We start from the raw sequence: 18,385 nt of genomic DNA, 5'->3' as shown, positions 1-18,385 counted from the left end.
AGAGACTGTTGTAGAAAATATACAAAAATACTTTATTTTACAAATCAATAAAATTCACAAATTGACAGCTGTTTGCACGTCATGAAAACACTTGGGCCAAGGGAGGGGGAATGGATGGATGAGTGGACGGAGCTGAGGCTTACCATGGCGCCCAGAACCAAAATCAAGGGAGGAGGAGAAACTAAATCAAAACACCCGTGGCACTGCACACACACGCAACTGGGGATCGGTGAGAAAAACCCACCACCAGGGGTTGGGTCGCCGCCTTGGGCACACAGCGCCTGTCCACAAACAGAGAGGGAAAATGAAAACGGCCTCAGTGATCAACAGCTGACACACACACACATACACGCACACGCGCGCGCATACACGCACACACAAACCCAAACAACAATTAAGTAATAAAAGAAACAGAAACCAAAATACCAGTACACATAATAAACTACAAACATACAAAATAAATCACATTAACAACCTAATTAATAAATCAATACAATTTAGTGGCAATTCCGAGTCCAGGCGCCAGCTCAGTGAAGAGCGCAATGGCCACGGGGGGTCAACCGGGCCACACAGCGCCGCACAAACCCAAGGGCTAAAACAGGGAGAGTCCAGAAGAGGCCACAACGGGTCAAAGAGAAGAGAGTAGAGCCAAAACAGCAGTGCCGTCCAGGAAGCTGCAGCAGTGGGTTAAACTACTTCGGCCTCACCGGCACAGCGTCACCGAGGACGAGAGGAGGGATACTCCAGGCACATGGAGGCACAATCACACCCAGAGGGGCTACCAGCGGGACAACCCGGCCCCACGCCACCACAGTCTGCATCAAGAGAAGACTGTCACCATTACGCATTTCAGCACATTGAATGGGAGAAAGAAGCAACTGTGCGCTTTACCTGTGCGCTGCGGGAGGAAACACGCACGGCAACAGCAGATGCGCCAACAGGCACGACAGCACCAAACCACAGCCACGCCACCCAAGCTCCACCACGGCAGGCCACAGCCACCACCAGGGACCAGCGGATCCGGAAAAGGAGAGAGAGAGGCGCGCCAGGTATGGACACTCTATATAGCGGCGCGGTGCCGCCCATCAATCAGTGCTCCCGATAACACAACACAGCGCCCTGCTGCGAGAGGGGGTACACAGTGCTCCGGCCACAATAGCAAACAACAAAAGTGCGCCGCTGCTAGCAGAGATAGTAACAATAGTCCAAGCTAGCAAAATGTCAGCAATCGGTGTCATTACAAATTTAAAGACTATCATTTTTTTAAATCCAAAATTAAGGCAAGTAAGCCAGTAAAATTACAAAAGCAGTTTCATGATCAAATTCGTTGCTCTTTGGTGGGAAAATGGACATCAGGAGGCGCTGCTAGCGGAGCTGTTGCTAGCCAAACTAACTGTTGCTAGCTGCTACCGTTAGCATGGCTTGTTTCTAGGTTAGGATTCCTTTTATGTACTAGGCCAGGCCATAATATAGTGACAGCATTCGCATCATGTCCATACAGGGTTAGTAATATACAGCTGTTAAAAAGTAATCATGACAGGTATATATTGTAAGGCTCGGTATTAAGTTCCTGTTTATGTTTTCTGTTGTTTGCAGTTGTTTACTGAGGGAGGTGGGTGAGTAATAGTTCCTGGGGAGGGAATAGGAAGTTATTGTTATAAAAAGCTACTTTTAAGCGGGAGTTCTGCGTTCTAGAGAGAAAAGGCGCATGTTGAGCGAGCAACAGTAAAAGCAGTTAGCCAATCTGTTTGTTGTTTTCCCGGGGACACCTCAACCTCTGGTTAGCTGTTGCTGCGGCAAAGAAATAAAAATGGGCTCTGTTGAGCTAGCAACGCACATCGCTTCTTCTTCGTTCTTCCTCCATCCATCTAGCTACCCTGCAACGCTACAATATTTTTATTGCACTGGTAACAGAGGGGTTCTCGATATCGTCCAAAACAGAAGTTTAGTCATTAGAATCAATATCTGAAAGAAAAAATTGGTAACCAAACATCTCTTTAGATATTCTATATAAAACTACACAAGCAACACAGAAGATATGTTTACAAAAATGTAGCTTTCTGTCAGATATGCAAGGACAGTGTTTTTACTTTCTGCAGAAAGCATGCAAGTAATACATAGTGTTGAACACTGACAAATGCAGACACTGAAGCAAATGAACAAACATTTATTCTGTTCTGTTATGTACACATAGTAAAATAACATTGAGCCTTTTTCAAGAAAGCTGTAACAAAGTACATTTAGTAAGTGTGCTGTCCAATGGGCTTGTTGGTGACCATTCACAAAAATTACAACATAGACATCACATGATTTCACAATACATGAGGATACAACTCAGCAGAACAGGAATGTGGTTAATGTTGACACCAAGAGAAACACAGTATGCATGATATCCCCTTCATGGTAAGTGAAAATAACACATCCTTCCACATGATGGCACGAACTTTAGGGAGGAACGGCTAGTGCAGGTCTATGTGTTTATTTGTGTCCTTCGTGCGTAAACAAAAGCAATGTGTCAACCACTCGTCCATGATAATTTAATAAAGACAGGAGATAAAGAGAAAGTGCTGGTGTAGGGGAGAGAGGACAGAATACAGAACTTTGTATGTAAAAAACACACAGAGGGCAGTCTGCTAACGTTTTAGCTTCTTGTACTACTTAGACATTTATATTACAGATAGAAGAGGCACAGCAAGGGAAATGGGAGCTTCGCCAGTAGATTATCTCAGCAATAAATCATGTTATCATCCGTCCTCTTTCTTTCAAGACTTGGATTAATAATCTGTGAAGCGTACTTCTATAGCTCATGATTGTAGCCCTGCTTTAGTAGTCTTTGTCAGAGGATAAAGCTTACGATTATCTATATTTTTATGTTTCAACAAATCCCACGAAAAGACCACCAATGCATGTACCTCAAATTTTTATTCCACTGTGTCACAGAGCTCCATTGTCGTCCACAAACACATGAATAACTGACATTGATGCACTGGGTGACATGTTCTTTCATTATAATAAACCCAGGCGCTGTTGTTTACTCAGATTCAATCCCACATAAATCTTCCTGCTGCTGCACCAACTGTGGAATAATCTGTGGCTTTAAATAGTCTGTATTGAAATGCTGTGTTTACTCCTGTGTGGGTAACGTTTGCTATGAACAACAGTGCATCAGTTTTCTAGGGAATTGATCTTCAAATATGAAAGCTGCTCGTACCACAGAAAGAGAAGGGAAGTCAGAAGAGATTTGGTCATTTTATTGGATTTGTCCACAAAAAATATATAGAATAACACCAAATGTATCCTTGAGTCAAACTAGTTTGGCAGTGTAAAGATACAAGAACAAGGTTTGTTGTATTTGATGGCATTTATTACAAATTTAATGAAAGCTGGCTATGATTTTATCGCTAATGTGTTTTAGGATTGTTAGCATTTGGTCTCAACGATATGGCTAGGCCTTGTGTTGTCTCAGGTTGCCTTAAAGCCTCAAGATATATGGCTTTAGATAGTAAAAGTGCATATGATATCATATGATGATTCTCATTTAGCATACACAAAAATATTGAGAGAAAATAGCTCAACGGTTTCTCAAGATTGTGCGGGCATGGCTGATCAAATTTTAATGCATGTAAAGTGAATGCAATGCTAAATGCTAGCTCCGTGGCGTTAGCTAGTGCTATATTAAACTCCAGCTGCCAACACTCAAAAACCGGCTCTGAAAACAGATAATCAACAGCCCACACTAAACTCCCACAGGTGACTTGTGCTCATGCAAACGCTGCTACATGTGTCTTAAGTAATGCACAGGATTGATGCTACTCAGTGTGTCTCACAGTGTGTTAAACAGGTAAAGAAACAATTATGTCAGTCTTCTTCGTGTGCGGCCTCTCGAGGATCAAACACTTCCAGAACACTTTAGTGATGGCTGAATGTTGTGCCAAGAGTTTGAAAAGTCACGAGAGGTCGGACAGGGTGACATCCATGGGCTTCTGCAGTTTGGCAACATGCTGGCATCATAGCAGAAGGATAACAGGAAGTGTTTTTTGTCGAAATGTTTTAAGGCTCCCTGGACATCGTGTACCAGCAGTTTGATCCAGGCTACGACTCCGAATCCTATGGGGAAAGGGGAAAGAGAGTGAACACATTGTCATTTATTCAGGGCCTGTGTCCACTAACGGCGTTTTTTGCGCTGGTAGCGCCTAGGACCTCAATTTTAGAGTGCTTCTCACTGGTGCTTACTGTTGCTAGGTTACGAAAGTTGTCTGGGAGGGAAGAAGTGACATTGGCGAGCGCGGCAGTGTTCTAAAGGATGGTCAACTGAAAGTGCTGTTAGCGCAGCAACAAAAAACAGCTGAGGGTGTTTTTGTGCTTGGGACGCTGAGCGCTGAAAACGCTGAACTACGTTGGATTTGTATATCAATAAAGGATTCTTTTATGTTATAGAAAATAGGCGCTGTAGCGCTAAAAACACTAAAAACACCATTAGTGGACACAGGCCCTCAACTCTGAAGACCTGCCTGGTCTATATGCTAAACCATTAGGCCTATATGTTGAACATAAGAACTTTCAAACTGAATCAATCTGCATTTTCCTGCTGCTTTATACACAATCAGATCACCTAAACTTTGTTATCCAATCACCCTCTGGCAGAGAGACAGAATACGGATGTGACTGGTGGAAAATCGAATGATACTTAATAGTGATGAATGGAAACAAGCTCTGTTGATGTTTGACAATTAGATGATCATCAAATGGTCCCTTTAAATATCGGACAGAGTCAAAGTCCAGCTCCCATATGAAGATGGTACATAATCTACTGTGTTTTGTTTTTGTTTTTAGATTAACTTCATTGGTTGGTTAATGTAGGAACTAAGATGATCTAAATGTAAGAGGATCTTTGAGGGGAAAAAAATTGTTGTTGTTTCAAATGCAGCTTGCAGAAACTAGATCCTGCTGATCGAACACCGGGGAAAGATGATGCAGTGTGCCGTGCAGTGGTTAGTGTTTGAGGAAGTCAGGGCTGACAGCAAACCTTGTTGGCTGTATGATTTATACAGAGGCAGTGGTTTGTTTCTGTGTCTTCAACTATGACAGAATGAGTTGGTTTACTTCTATATACCCTCCCTTACTTTCACTGAGGGTTGTGAGCTGAGCCCAAGGAATGCAAACACTGTGTTGTCCTCCTTTGACTGGAAGAAGGCTTCGTAGTCCTGAGAGAGAAAACAGAAAATGAGGATGTTACATAATCTGTCCAAGTTTAAAGGATGGGTGCAAACATCTCTGCCAAATAGACTTTCCACTGCTGCTTTAAATGTAATTCAATCACTGTGACATTGCGGAGTAACGCTGGATTACACTGGCCAGTGAGAACGGCGGCAGGAAGAGCAGATAATCTGCCCCGTCCGTGAAACTGGATTACGACAGGATTACAGAGGAGCGTGCACACTGGGTGGAGGACATAAACTGGTAGGCTCTGACTGACTGAACTCATTCAGCTGCCTACTTAGCTCCACCTTGTTCCTTTACAGTAATATATTCACTTTTAAGACCCAAATATCCTCTAAAATTAACAAACAAAAAATAGCCCCAACAACCCTCTCTCCAAGTGTACAGAGCTACCTTATGGTTTATTATTAAAAAACAAATCATACCCCACAGTAGCAATCCTCATTGAAGATCTGTGGAGGCAGTGGGTTGCCTTTCTCCGGCCGCTTGTCACTGGGGATGTTGCGGTACATCCAGAGCCTCTGCTCCTCCAGCATGGTGATGTCTACTTCCTGGAAGCTGATTCGATTGGCCTCCAGGAAACCCACCACGGCCTGCTGGTGCTTTTTGACCTGAAGAGGTGGAAAATGAATAACAAGCAGGCAGTTGGTTTGCGGGAGGTTGAGATACGGTCAAAGTGGATAAACAGACAGAATTTTGTAAACCTAAATAAAAGGCAAGAGGCTGTATATGTGTGTATGTCCTTTCCCCTGCATGCTGCACTTAGCCAATAAGGGTCCTAAATACTTTCCTGTAATATTAAACAGTAAGCTGACACCCATCTAAGCAGAGCAGGGTGTCTCTTTCACTCTCACACACGTGTATGTATTCACTGTGTAGTGGGTAATGGTGACATTAAGAAGGATTATTGATTAGTGGAGGAGCTGATGTCCTTTTCCTGCACACTATGCTCTGACCTTTTATCACTGATACGGTTAATGAGATTTCAGGCTTAAATAATTATCTATTGATGGATCTATTATTTACTCTTGTTACTTTTTTTATTCTTTAAAAGGGATGCATTATGATGTTTTTCCTTTCCCCCTTGTGGTCTTCGGTATGGCTGCAACAGCTCCCTATGGTATTGCCCAATGCGCTCTGGGACGCTCTGTGTGTGTCTGTGTGTGTGTGTGTGTGTGTGAAACTCCATGACAGTGTCTTTGAATGCTGAGAAAAAAAGAAGTCCAAGGATAATTTTAGAAGTTAGAAAACTCCCACGGATGGGAAGGCCATAAACACATGTAGGACATACAGATGGAATCCGCATGTCTTTGGCGCGTCACTGTTGAGCGTCACTCCCCTTTCTGTCTAAAACAGTTTTAGAAGTAATAAAGGCATTAACAAGAGATCATAATCAAGGATAAATGCACCATTCAAAAGGACAAAACATGCATGTTTAAGCTTGTATTATTTCTGTCTATTTTGCATTTAATTAAGTCACAAGGGAGCTAATTATTCAAACAAATTTGGAGGCAAGACACTGTGAACTAATAAAAACAGGCTTTTATTTTGTAGTGGAAAGCTATCATTGACCTACAAGTGCCCAGTTTGTTTGACTTCTGCCTTCAATGGAGAAGATTATAAACAGGAACATTTAATTAAAAGGATGAACATGTAATGATATCTTTAAGCTTGTGTGTAAACATAGAATGTGTGCCTATTATTTTATAGATGCGATAAGAGGGCCACAATGAAGCCATTGTTTCACCTTAAAGACAGTGAGGGATTGTTCTGGACAGGCTGTTATAGGCACACACCCAAACAAGACAAAGGCAAATTATCTGTTGAGTCTTTATAACAGTGATTATGTGTGGCTATAAAACAGCTTTATCTAGTTTCTCATAAGGAAGTAAATGAAAAGCGAGGACACCGACAGTCTGCCATAGAATCACTGTTAGAGTCCGTCCCGCTGCTCGCCACCATAATCTAAATGATACGACCTTCCTCTGCGCTGACAGGCAGGCAGCGAGAGACTAAATAATGTACGACGTGCCCCTAGTAGGGGTGAGCAAAAGTGCGTGTCAGTGGATGGATGAGTTCAGATTTAGTGTGTGTGTCCGTGTGCATGTAGGATTAAAGACAATACAAAACAGTCATTACAGTACATGACGCTTTGAGATGAGAGCCCTTTCCAAAATGTAGGGATTAATTTGAGGTTAATCCTCGAGTCTGGGACAGAGAGAGACAAAGGGAATGAAAGTTGATGAACAAAACATGCAACATTGTTATCTGTTGTTGCTGTAAATGAAATGCAACCAGCTATTATCACGACAAACTCAATTAAACTTAGGCTGTGTTGAGTTCTTTGTCAACAGGAGGGATTACTGTGCTTTATAAGCATTTCTCATGTCCGACAATTAGAGGATACAAAGCAGTGACTATTTCTGATCATTAAAAACTACATTTGCAATATGACCAGGGTTTATGAAATTGGAAAAATAAGAGGTAAATAAGAGATAAAGAGATAAGAGATAAATTGTGATGACACTGAACCTACAGAACCATAGAGGAGTGGGGGTGATAACCTAATTTGCACTTCATTCATTCTGCTGATGATTTCCGCCCCACTAATCTGCTGTTGTTACGCTGTGAACTGCTCATTTTATGGGACACTGTAGTGTTTAGATGATTACTTTTCCCTAGAGTCTGTCTTTTTTCTGCTAATCCCTGGACTTCCCCATCTCTCACAGTCTCTCTTCAAATCCACTCTACATCAGCTGAGGGGTCGAGCATCACCTTTTCCTCTTTATTCAATCACTTGTAACTCAATTCAAAGCATTCAGAGTGAATTACATTCACATGAGCTCCACACCACATAACTGACCCAAATGGTGGCCTATTCAAGCGTGCATCGCTGCTCTTCTTGTGTTTGTGAGAGTTTTCAATGCATGTGTCATAGTGTTAAAAATAACCGCTATGTAAACCCTCAAAGATTGTGCTGCACTCCTCTACAGCAAGATAAAATAAATATATTACTCATTTGTACCATTACCTAAGACTTTCAGCATTTGTGTAGGAGTTTTCTTTTATCATTTTCTGCACATACTTGATGTGAGCAGGGACTTCTCACAGGCATGTGCCAGAATTGCCCAAGAGGCACAGAAGACTATTGGGTTGCAATTGACAGTTACTTTAATGGTAGATTCATTTGTCTGCTATTTGTTCAATGAAAATGACCATAAAATGTCAGAAAGCTTTAAGTTTCACCTTAAGATGTCTTTTTTGTCTGACAATTTGTCCAAACCCCCAAAGTCTTTGATATACAATATGAAACTTAACACATTAGAACCTTTTTTGGTTATTTAATTGATCAATTAATCCTCTAGGCAGTACACAAGACTAAAGAATTGGCTTAACTAGCATTAATCAGAGTTGTGTATTTGGAGTAAGCTCACAAGACAAAATAGAACAGGTCACTCTCCCCCCCTAAAAAAAATCAAACATGTGCACCTCTACCTGCTGCAGGGGGTGACCATGGAAGATCGCTCTGTCCTTTTAAGGAGCATTAGCAGCTTTTATTTTTCAACCCTGCACCTCCTGGGGAAATTTACAATCACAATTGTTTGCACATCTAACAAGTAGGTTGACAATAACTTGTTATCTAAGAAGTTTCTACACAATAAAAACCCAGGTGGAGCTAGGTCAGGTAGAAAGTATTACAAAATTAAAAAAATTAAATTATATTTTGAAATTGCATCTATCACAAGGCTGAATTTTACACATGCATTGCCTAGAGGAAAAAACAGAGAGGAACCTTGCCAATTAAAAATGTGCGCATCAGTCAATGAGTAACTACCCTGCCAGCCTGTCTGAGTGATGCTGATTACTTTCACTGCTTGTGAACAGTCCAACAGGCGCTCAGTCTAGTTACATAATGGGAATGAACACTATTCGGTGTCTTTACGAGCATTAAGTTTTTTTATTCACATGTATTCAAAATATGCATCCATCATGTGTATGCAATCCTGTCAAAACAAATATGGAAACACTCACCGCGACAGAGGCAGTGGAGGAGGCGATGTAAACCTTGATGACCATTTTAATCTCAAATTAATGTCAGACTGACGGTCGACAAACAAACTGTTCGGAGGCAGCGAGTCTCGTTTTTTCCCCTACAAAACAGTCCAGACTTTGAACTCAAGGCTGAGATTTAGTTTAGTAAAAAAAACACGCGTCTCCAATATTTAAACTGAGCCATGATAATGAAAGAGCGTGACTACCACCGACTGTGGCGCTCGACAATCCCCACTCACTGCACAGAAGCAACAGACAGCTGGTAAAACTCTGGACTTCCGGTCGTTATTTTCAAAATAATAACAAATGTTGTCGTGCGTAATATCGTGAAATTGAGAGCTTGGACAACATCTGAAGTATTAAAAAAATCTGCTTGTGCTTTCAAGTGAACAACTCGGTTTTTTCTTTTTAATCATATTTCGTGAGCACAATAAGTACTTACCTGGCTAATAAAATAAAGATTTAATTTCACTTAATATCATTTTCTTTTTTACGTCGATTACTGAAAGATAATTATGTCAAACGTTACCTTTAAATTAGAAAAAAAAAAATTAGACTTTCCACTTTCGCTTTTTAATTTGGTTACGTCCGGCAACTTGACGCAGGTAACCTCCCCCAAACAGTTGCAGGTAAAGTAACTGCATTTGGGGTTAAAAATAGGGAGACTTTTAATCACTGCATTATTAAGTCTCTGCCATTTTGATGCAGTTATACTGTAGATCCAGATGGAATGAAAATGCTGATATATTTTTTTATTCTCAAACAAAATAGTCTTGATGGAGGTTTGTGCACTTAAGTGCTCTCATCATGCAAGACATGCTGTTAAGAAGTGGTACATGCACAGAAATTAGTTAACTCTTTCAGTATTTGAACAGCATGGGGAGGGATCAACTGCTACAGATGACTTACTCGTGAGTCTTTTTAATTACTTAAATCTAAAGACATTTTTTTGGTGAAGTCTGTGTGAATATATTGCATGTAGGTTATATCACAGCCCGTACTACAGCGCCCCTGTGGTGGTAATGTGGTATTGCAGGAAGAGCTGTGGTTGCCATGGTACGGCGTCAGCGGTAGGGCTTGAGCAAACCTCAAGGCGTGGACTACAAAAATACTATCTAGACACCCCTAACTACTCTGTATTGCTGTTTACGGTGGATAATTACATGACGGCCCGTTTTAAAAGGGCAGTCATGACTGTTTGTTTCAGAAAGGGCGAAAGACTAAGTCGTCTTGTATCAAATGGTAGCTGAGCTAGCTAAAGTATATACTAGCTTGCTAGCTAGTAGCTAAAGCTAACAGTAGCCGACCGAGTCCTAGCAAGAGGCTGTTTATTGCTACACAGTTAAAGGTAAACCAGACAAAACTGCAAGATTGAAAAAGAGTAAACGCGAAAATGGGACAGGTTGGTTCCAGCAGACACCGAGCGGTAACGTTAACGCACTTCCCACCTGTTGATGGTAGATTATTGTTGCCTTGCTAGCATAATGTGCTATCATCAATAAGTCAGTCCTCCCATCACCGTTAGCTGTTGACAACCTCTCAAGGGCTGACATTAAATGCCGCTTAAATTACGCTTTAATGCTGCTTTGGACGTAAACTACTTTCTCTCTTCTCTTCTATGATAAACATGCATATGAGATATGTGGTTGTCTTCAGGTAATAACAACATTTTGCTGTTTTTATCTGGCAGGCAGTCTCCCAACAATGCATCTGTCAACAACAGACGGTTCTTTATAATCCAACCTGTTCATGTCACACAGAGCAGGCCGACGCAGCTAGTTGTACCTCTGTTGTTAGCCTTTGATAACACGCTGTTTCTTTTCTTTACAGGGCTTGTGACCTGACTACATACAATTGCTCAGCTTATAAAAACGTATAAAAAGTGGCGTCAAAGACGAATAAGATATGAAGGATGATGACAGCAGAGATGAAGTGGATATAATGTAGCCCATGTGGTGAGTGAAAATATACTCTGAAATTATACTACTCTACATCCAGGCATATTCTCTTTGGTCTTATTATTTTTTTATGTGTTTAAGTTATAACCTTTAGCACATAATTATAAAAAAGAAGATAATGCAAATTAATGAATCCCTCTTTTGGCATATAAAATGATACATTTGCACTGAAATTATGACCGTAATAGTTTGGAAGAAAGGTCTTACTACTGTGTTTATTAGTGTATATTTCTGCTAATGATTATTGGAATCAGAAATACTTTATCCCCAGGGGAAAATTCGGGAATTTGGAATATAGAGGACAAAAAAGCGCATTGCATTACATCCAGTTTTACAGTTTAAATCTGTTGTAATGAACAAGTATCTTACCAATCTATTTAACCACAAAACACTTTATATTAAGGCATAGGACCTTTCTGTCCTGCTTGACCTACAATCAAGGTCTTTCTATTTATGGTGATGCTGCTGTGTGTACTGGTGTTGCCATAGATACTTCCTCATCACGCGCTATTGTCAGGGCTGATTGAATGTCCAGATGACTGCATGAGCATTTACATAACCAAAATATTAAGGAGCGCATTCGCTCCTCAGTATCAGTTTTTAGGTCTTTACTTCAGCAAAAGAGGTGCTTAAAATTTACTTCATGTTTAAATGACATGGTTAGAATATCTAACAATATATGGTAAAACTGCACAAGAACAAGATATTTAAAGAGAGAACATTTTATATCAACTTATTCTTTGTCTTCTTTTCCTTTATTCTTTGAATGCCTGTGTATGTGGGCATCTTACTGCAGTCAGAATTAATACTCTGGTTGTGGTTGTGTATCAAGTCACCAGGGCACACGGGGGCAGGCTAGTATTCTGTATGTAGCAGCAGCAGCAGTCTGGAGTAGTGATATCACACATCATTTAGCCTCATGGAAAATTCCACCTCAAGTGTGTTGTCGCTTAGTGACCAAGACACACAATACAGAAAACCTGAGAGAAACCAGTGTGCCGAGTTTCTTAAAACGTTTTGGATTAATTTTGAGATTTTCTATCTTGGTTGCATAATAGAAATGTTTTGTTTTTTTATATGAAAGTCTGTCTAATGTAACCAATTGTTATTGTTAAATTGTGACGCTCATGTCATTCAAAGTTTGATACATTTTTTCACACTTTCTTTGTTTATATCCAACAGAGAATGTCTTCTCCCACTAACGATATGGATTTAGAAAACAAAACTGACGCATATGAAGACAACCGGGATGTCGATCAAAGTCGCCAGTCACTCCGGAGTATGAAGAAGGATTCTCGAGAATCATCCTCACAGAAACACAAAAAGAACTTACAGGAGAAAATCCAGGATGAGGATGAAAAGGAGGACGGTGTTGAGAGTAGATCAAAAACCAGAACCTGGCGTTCAGACCCAGATCGGGACAAGATGTCAGACAGAGAGGGACGGAGAAGTAGTAGGTCATTTTACTCAGAGGACTATGAGAATGACTCCCATTCAGAGGGCTCGCTCTCGCCATACTCCCGGTCTCGGACTCCATCCCGTTCCCCTCAGAGAGGGCTGCGGGCGAAGAGGATCTCTAGCAGCCCCCTCTACAAGACAGGTATGTAGAGCAAGAGAATGATCAAGTATGGACTGATGGCTGAGTGACATTTGCTGATTAAATGTGCTTTACTGTCCAGATGATGGCAGTGTTAGGCAGATTTTAACATGCTGGTTCTGCAGAAGAACAGCATGACTCACAAAGCTGTTGTTATGCACAGCAAATTTTACCTGCTGAAGTTCAGTTAGAATATTTTAAAAGTTTTTAACAGCATTCTAATTTTGATCAATGTGTAGCCTCAACCCTAGTTTATATTCACAACTGTTTTTGCACTTGAACTGTTTCTACATCATGTGTAACTCTGCCTTACAGGTGGTGTTGGGCGGCGGGGTCTTTCTCGCCCATTGCGCCTTGGTGGCCACTCTCTAAGCCAGCAGCATCGCAGAGGAGTGCGTTCACAAAGCAAGGAGTCCACGCCCCCTAAAGACCTGGACCTGGTGACCAAGAGGATGCTTTCAGCCCGCCTGCTAAAGATCAATGACTTGCGTAACTCACTTGCTGAGCTGCAACAGCGCACAGACGAGCTGCAGAAGGAGAATCGAATCCTAAGACAGGTAGAGCTGACCCTGTTTTGGTTAGATATCTGAGGCCACGAAAACAATATTAGTTTTTTATTTTAGCAAAAATAGCGTAAACACATGAATCTTTGCAGAAAAATAAACGTTATTTTTTTCAATGTTGCAGCTTCAGGTGCGTCAAGAGAAAGCCCTGCAGCGCTACGACGACACAGAAAGTGAGATTTCCCAGCTGCTGTCGCGTCACTCCAACGAGACCCACGTGCTGCGTGAGCGGCTCAGGCGGACTCAAGAGCGGGAACGGGCAGCTGAACGGCGGTTAAAGGACAGCGAGGAGCAGCTGCAAAGGAGTCAGGCGGCCATCACAAAGCTGAAGAAGCTAGTCGACCAGCGAGAGCTAGGAGCCAGAGACGAGCTGAGCCGCCGGCTAGAGGAAGAGAAGGCTCGGGCCCAGGAGGCAGAACGAAAGATTAAAGTACATTTAATTCAGATTTCTTTTTAATTTTAATTTATTTATGGAGTTCAGATTTGATTCAAGTCTTTTGATTTTTTTCTTCAGACAACCTTTCCTTGCTTTTAGATGTAGCCTTGTTAACTTGGCAGCAAGTTGTCATATTGCACCAAATTTGTATCCATAAAAACTATTTTCAACCTTCAGACTTGAATTCCTTTTGTCATGCATGTTTCATGAAAGTGAAATTGTTTTTCTGTGTATTTTTGAAGGAGCTGGAGCGTAGCATGGAGCTGAGCAACAGCAGTTTCCAGAGGCAGCTGGCTACAGAGAGGAAGAAGACCATCAGTGCGCAGGAGGAGATCAGGACTCTGCAGGAGGAGCTGGAACGACTTACCAATAAACTCAAGGTCAAGATACACAAAAATATACAAACCACAAAGCGTATCTAGTGTGTCTATAAAGAGTGAAATGTAAATTGTTTTAATCAGGAGAAGGAGAGAGAACTAGATACCAAAAACATCTATGCAAATCGCATGATGAAACCCTGTGTAAAAAAAGAGATGGAGAACGGCACAAAGCGGAAAGGTAAGGCCTCAACATTTGTTAATGATTTTTTTTTAAATAATTGATGTATATGTATAAAATATGATGTACTTTTTTATACTGTTATGCTCTGTATCAGTGGGGTTTGGAATAGGATGAGTGTAATTAACACTTGAAGTATAATTTTCCTTTGTTTCACACATTCATCAGCACCCAGCAGGAACAGCAGCAAGGCGGTGCATACCAAAGACAGGCTGCCTAGTCCGGATTTCCCCACACCTCCCCCTGCTGTCACTGATGCCAACGAGTACAGTGAGCAGGCACCTGATGAATACTTATCACTCAAGGTAAAGGACCTCCACTTCACTTAAAGTGGAATTCCTCTATTTTTGAACCTGGGCCCTATGTTTACATATTCTGGAGTGTAAATAACTCATGGGTACAAAAAGTTTTTGGATTGCTCCAGTAGATTACTTCAGCCTGCAGCTGCAAAATGGGCTGTAACAGCTGCATTGTGTTTTTCAGGGCAAATGTGCCCAATCAAACAGATTCAGATTGTTATTATACTGTATGTGTCTAGAGGAATAGTGTAACGGATCCCCACGGAGATAGACCCTTTGGTTCAGGTGAAAATATGTAGTCTTTAGCCAGAAACAGCAATTTCATCGCTTTCTTAAAATCCACAAAAGTCCATTGACAAAAACAGTCATTTTACATTGCAGAACATCAGAGTTCCTGGCCTAATGCTGCCTTGTTTGGTTAGTTAAAATTACTGATTTTGTTAATGAAGTCTGGTGGCTTTGAATAGAGTAATCTAACGGCGGTTTCCGGTATTAAAAAAAATCCTTTTCTTTCTGATAAAAAGTTTTATACATGTAGGGATCTTTTCTGTACTGTTAACAATCTGAACCTGTCTGTGGGCAAAAACATGCACTTTATTAGAGCTAATTTGATCGAGTGCATTTGCCACCAAGGATTACATTGCAGCCTTTACAGCCCTTTAAGCAGATGCTGGCTGAAGCAATCTACTGTAGCAATTCAATAACAGTTTGTTCAGACCCAAAAATATGTCGGCCCATTTTTAAATTACAGGAATTCCCCTTTAATCCCAACATCCCTGCCTCATTTTCTGTCACAGTTTTTTGTCTGTTATTTACCCTTATGCCTCTTTCTCTCAATTTATTTATGTCCTCAGGACCTTGGCAATGTGGACAGACGTGCAGAGTCTGAAGAAAGACGTCAAAATGGCGAACAGCACAAGGTAAAAGACAGAGAAAAAGAAAGAGATAAGGAGTTGGTGAAGGAGAAGCAGCAACCTAACAAGGAACCAAATGTGTTTGAGGAGAAGCCAAAGAGACTAACAACAAGCCTGGAGAAAAAAAAAGAGGAGGAAGCACAGAAGGCAACTTTCCTGTTAAACCAGGAGGAAGAGAGCATCAGGAAGCCTGGCCATGTCCAGGAAGAGGTGGAGAGGTGGAACCACGAGGTGCTGGCTAATCAGCAAGCGGCAGAGGAAGCACGTCGCAAAAAAGAACAGCTGCTGGCTAAGATGCGTGAAATAGACCGTTCTATAATGGGAGCCCAGGACCCCATGTTTTCTGAGTCTAGTCCTTCTGAGTCCAGTAAGGGTACCGGTGACCATTCATCTCCTCGTCCTCCTGACCAGAGAAGCCATAACTCCACCATCTTTAACCTCACAGAATCAGAGGAACGTGCTGGAAGCGGGGAAGGAGGACGGAGGAGATCAGGAATAGAGGTTGGACCCATTTCAACAGGAATAGGGAGGAGAGCGCTACGGCCCCAAATCTCCAGTGACGACTTAGCATTTGGAAGCTACGCACCATCTTTCGGAAATTCCTCTTCCCGAGGTTCAACAGGCTTTCCTCCACCTCCTCCCACAGAGGAGAGGGAATCTGCATTAGAAGCAATAGGTGTTTTCAGTCTCAGAGGGGTGGAGATGGAGAAGGAAAAGGAGACGGAAAGAGGCATGGGGAAGGATAGGAAGTCTAGCCTCATGCAGCAGCTGTTTGGTGCAATAGCCACTCCGGCTGGTGACAGTGTGAGCCCCCCCAATAAAATGGAGATCCTCAACAGTCCTCCTGCTACCAATGGGGTACGTTCAAGAAGGGAAGGACTTTTCAGCTTCAGCTCAGGTTCATCCACCCCTCCAGCATCCTCCCTGAACACCTTACACGTGGCAGAGAACAGACCGGCTATAAGAGCCATCGCCTCATTTAATGATGATGACATAGAGGAACTTACTTTATGAAGTGTGCCGTCCCATAGTAGGCCTGCCTACCATCAGAAACAGAAACAAACAGAGAAGTTAAACAAGTCTAAAGAAGTATATACATGATAAATAGTTTAACTTGTGTTTTAATTTTGGTTGCTTTTTGTAATGATGTTTTGATGCGAGTTGAACCTCAAGTCTCGCCAACATGATGTATTTTACTGGTTGCACTTCAGTTTAAAGAGAAGCCTCAGGTGGCATTTTGGTTTTTCTGATGGAATATGACTGGTAATTGATCCGACCAAAAGGAGGCAACAGAACCACATCATAACAACCACAGAAAGCAAACAAACCACAAGTAATACAGCCGCATTAAAACTGATTTCACTAAAATTTAATTTAAATTTAAGCACTCTTGCATATTTAGTCGTACTTGTCTGACAATTTCTATAAGCATTTGTGGAAACTACATTTACTCAACTTCAATTTTGAGGTACTTTTACTTAACATGAGTACTTTTTATGCTATGTTCCTCAATTGTATTCCTTTTCATACTACTACACTGCATTTCAAAGGGAAATATTGTACATTTTCCTCCACTACATTTTTTTTTAATGGCTTTAGTTAATTTTCAATGTACCTTTACTAAAGTAGGTTTTCAATGCCGGAGCTTTTACTTGTAACAAAAGTATTTCTACACAGATGTTTTACTTAATTTTGGAATACCTGAGACTGATTAAATGTCCCAATACAAGGAAAACAGGAATAGCCCTGTGAAACATGTCAATGCCCTTTAATCAGCTAATTCTTTAAGAAGTGGGTATTATGCTGCTGACATATATATAATGTTACAATGTTGGATGTCCATACTTAACATGGGTGAAGTTTCAAATCTGTAGGTAAAAATATGTTGGAGTAATCCCACAGGCTTCTCAACTCAGTTTGCAGGCTGGTGTGAATGCCAGGTTTCACACACTGCACTTTGTGATGTCACAAAGTGCAGCCTCAGAGGGCTCCGGAGAGCTGACCAATCAGAATTGTAGGGGCAGGGTTTCTTAAAGGGACAGAGCTGACTGAGTCGTTTCAGGCAGAGGCTGTATGAGGGCTGCACGGAGCACCAGGGTGAGACAAATAATGAGTTTTTATAACTGTAAATTATGCTAAGCTACTCTGCAGGTACCACAGAGTGAATATGAAGCTTGATAATGGCATAATATCCCCCCTTTAATAAGTAATAGACACTCTTTAAAAGCTAGTGTAATTATGTGTGAAATTAAATGTTTTTTAACAAACAAAAATGTTGATGGCGGCAGACAATCAGCAGTGAAACAAACTACCAGGGCTGTAGGAGAGTCACAAGCTTTATTAAAGTGAATAGATATAATGCTCTATTTTCCCCTATATTTATTTACCGGTGAGTTGGTATCTTGCTTTGCATTATAGAAAACAGCCCTAGATTCTTGAGGAACTGGAGCACAAGGCTAGCATGAGACCACACCAGTAAGCTGTTAAATCAATACTTTTTCACATGTCCATTTTGAAGAGCTCTTTCTATTTATTCTGACAGAATCTATTATAGTGACTTTTGTGAAAAATGACAAATTGTTTAGTCTGTATTTGTGTTTTGAATTTTCTATATTTTGTACTAATCGTCCATTTGTATTGTTTAAAAAAACTTTGTGTCGTATTTTGTTGAATGAAAATAAATAATAGTGAGCGTGAAGCTTTGTTATCTGTAGCACACTCACATAAATATTCATGCGGCGGGAAGTCTGATAGGGATTCCTCGGACGTCTCCAGGCAACCACAACC

General features: G+C 41.2%; 2 protein-coding genes across 2 annotated transcripts; one reads left to right on the top strand and one right to left on the bottom strand.

Moving 5' to 3' along the window:
* The first annotated feature begins 969 nt into the window (after nucleotides 1-969).
* On the top strand, nucleotides 970-18,296 carry lca5 (lebercilin LCA5). The gene is made up of 9 exons (XM_069655988.1): nucleotides 970-1,049; nucleotides 11,104-11,228; nucleotides 12,414-12,831; nucleotides 13,144-13,385; nucleotides 13,516-13,821; nucleotides 14,070-14,207; nucleotides 14,289-14,385; nucleotides 14,554-14,690; nucleotides 15,539-18,296. The coding sequence occupies exons 3-9, from the start codon at nucleotides 12,417-12,419 to the stop codon at nucleotides 16,610-16,612; spliced, it is 2,409 nt and encodes an 802-aa protein (XP_069512089.1). The 5' UTR covers nucleotides 970-1,049; nucleotides 11,104-11,228; nucleotides 12,414-12,416; the 3' UTR covers nucleotides 16,613-18,296.
* sh3bgrl2 (SH3 domain binding glutamate-rich protein like 2) lies at nucleotides 2,253-9,468 on the bottom strand. Its single transcript, XM_069656362.1, has 4 exons — nucleotides 9,253-9,468; nucleotides 5,646-5,831; nucleotides 5,124-5,204; nucleotides 2,253-4,107 (listed from the first exon to the last, which is right to left on the bottom strand). The coding sequence occupies exons 1-4, from the start codon at nucleotides 9,295-9,297 to the stop codon at nucleotides 4,093-4,095; spliced, it is 327 nt and encodes a 108-aa protein (XP_069512463.1). The 5' UTR covers nucleotides 9,298-9,468; the 3' UTR covers nucleotides 2,253-4,092.
* Nucleotides 18,297-18,385: the final 89 nt, after the last annotated feature.

This window comes from Semicossyphus pulcher, unplaced genomic scaffold, assembly GCF_022749685.1.
Source record: "Semicossyphus pulcher isolate SPU_LCO1_2020_fin unplaced genomic scaffold, fSemPul1.0.p SCAF_11, whole genome shotgun sequence".
Classification (NCBI taxonomy): Eukaryota; Metazoa; Chordata; class Actinopteri; order Labriformes; family Labridae; genus Semicossyphus; species Semicossyphus pulcher.
This window is presented reverse-complemented; position numbering and strand designations above follow the sequence as displayed.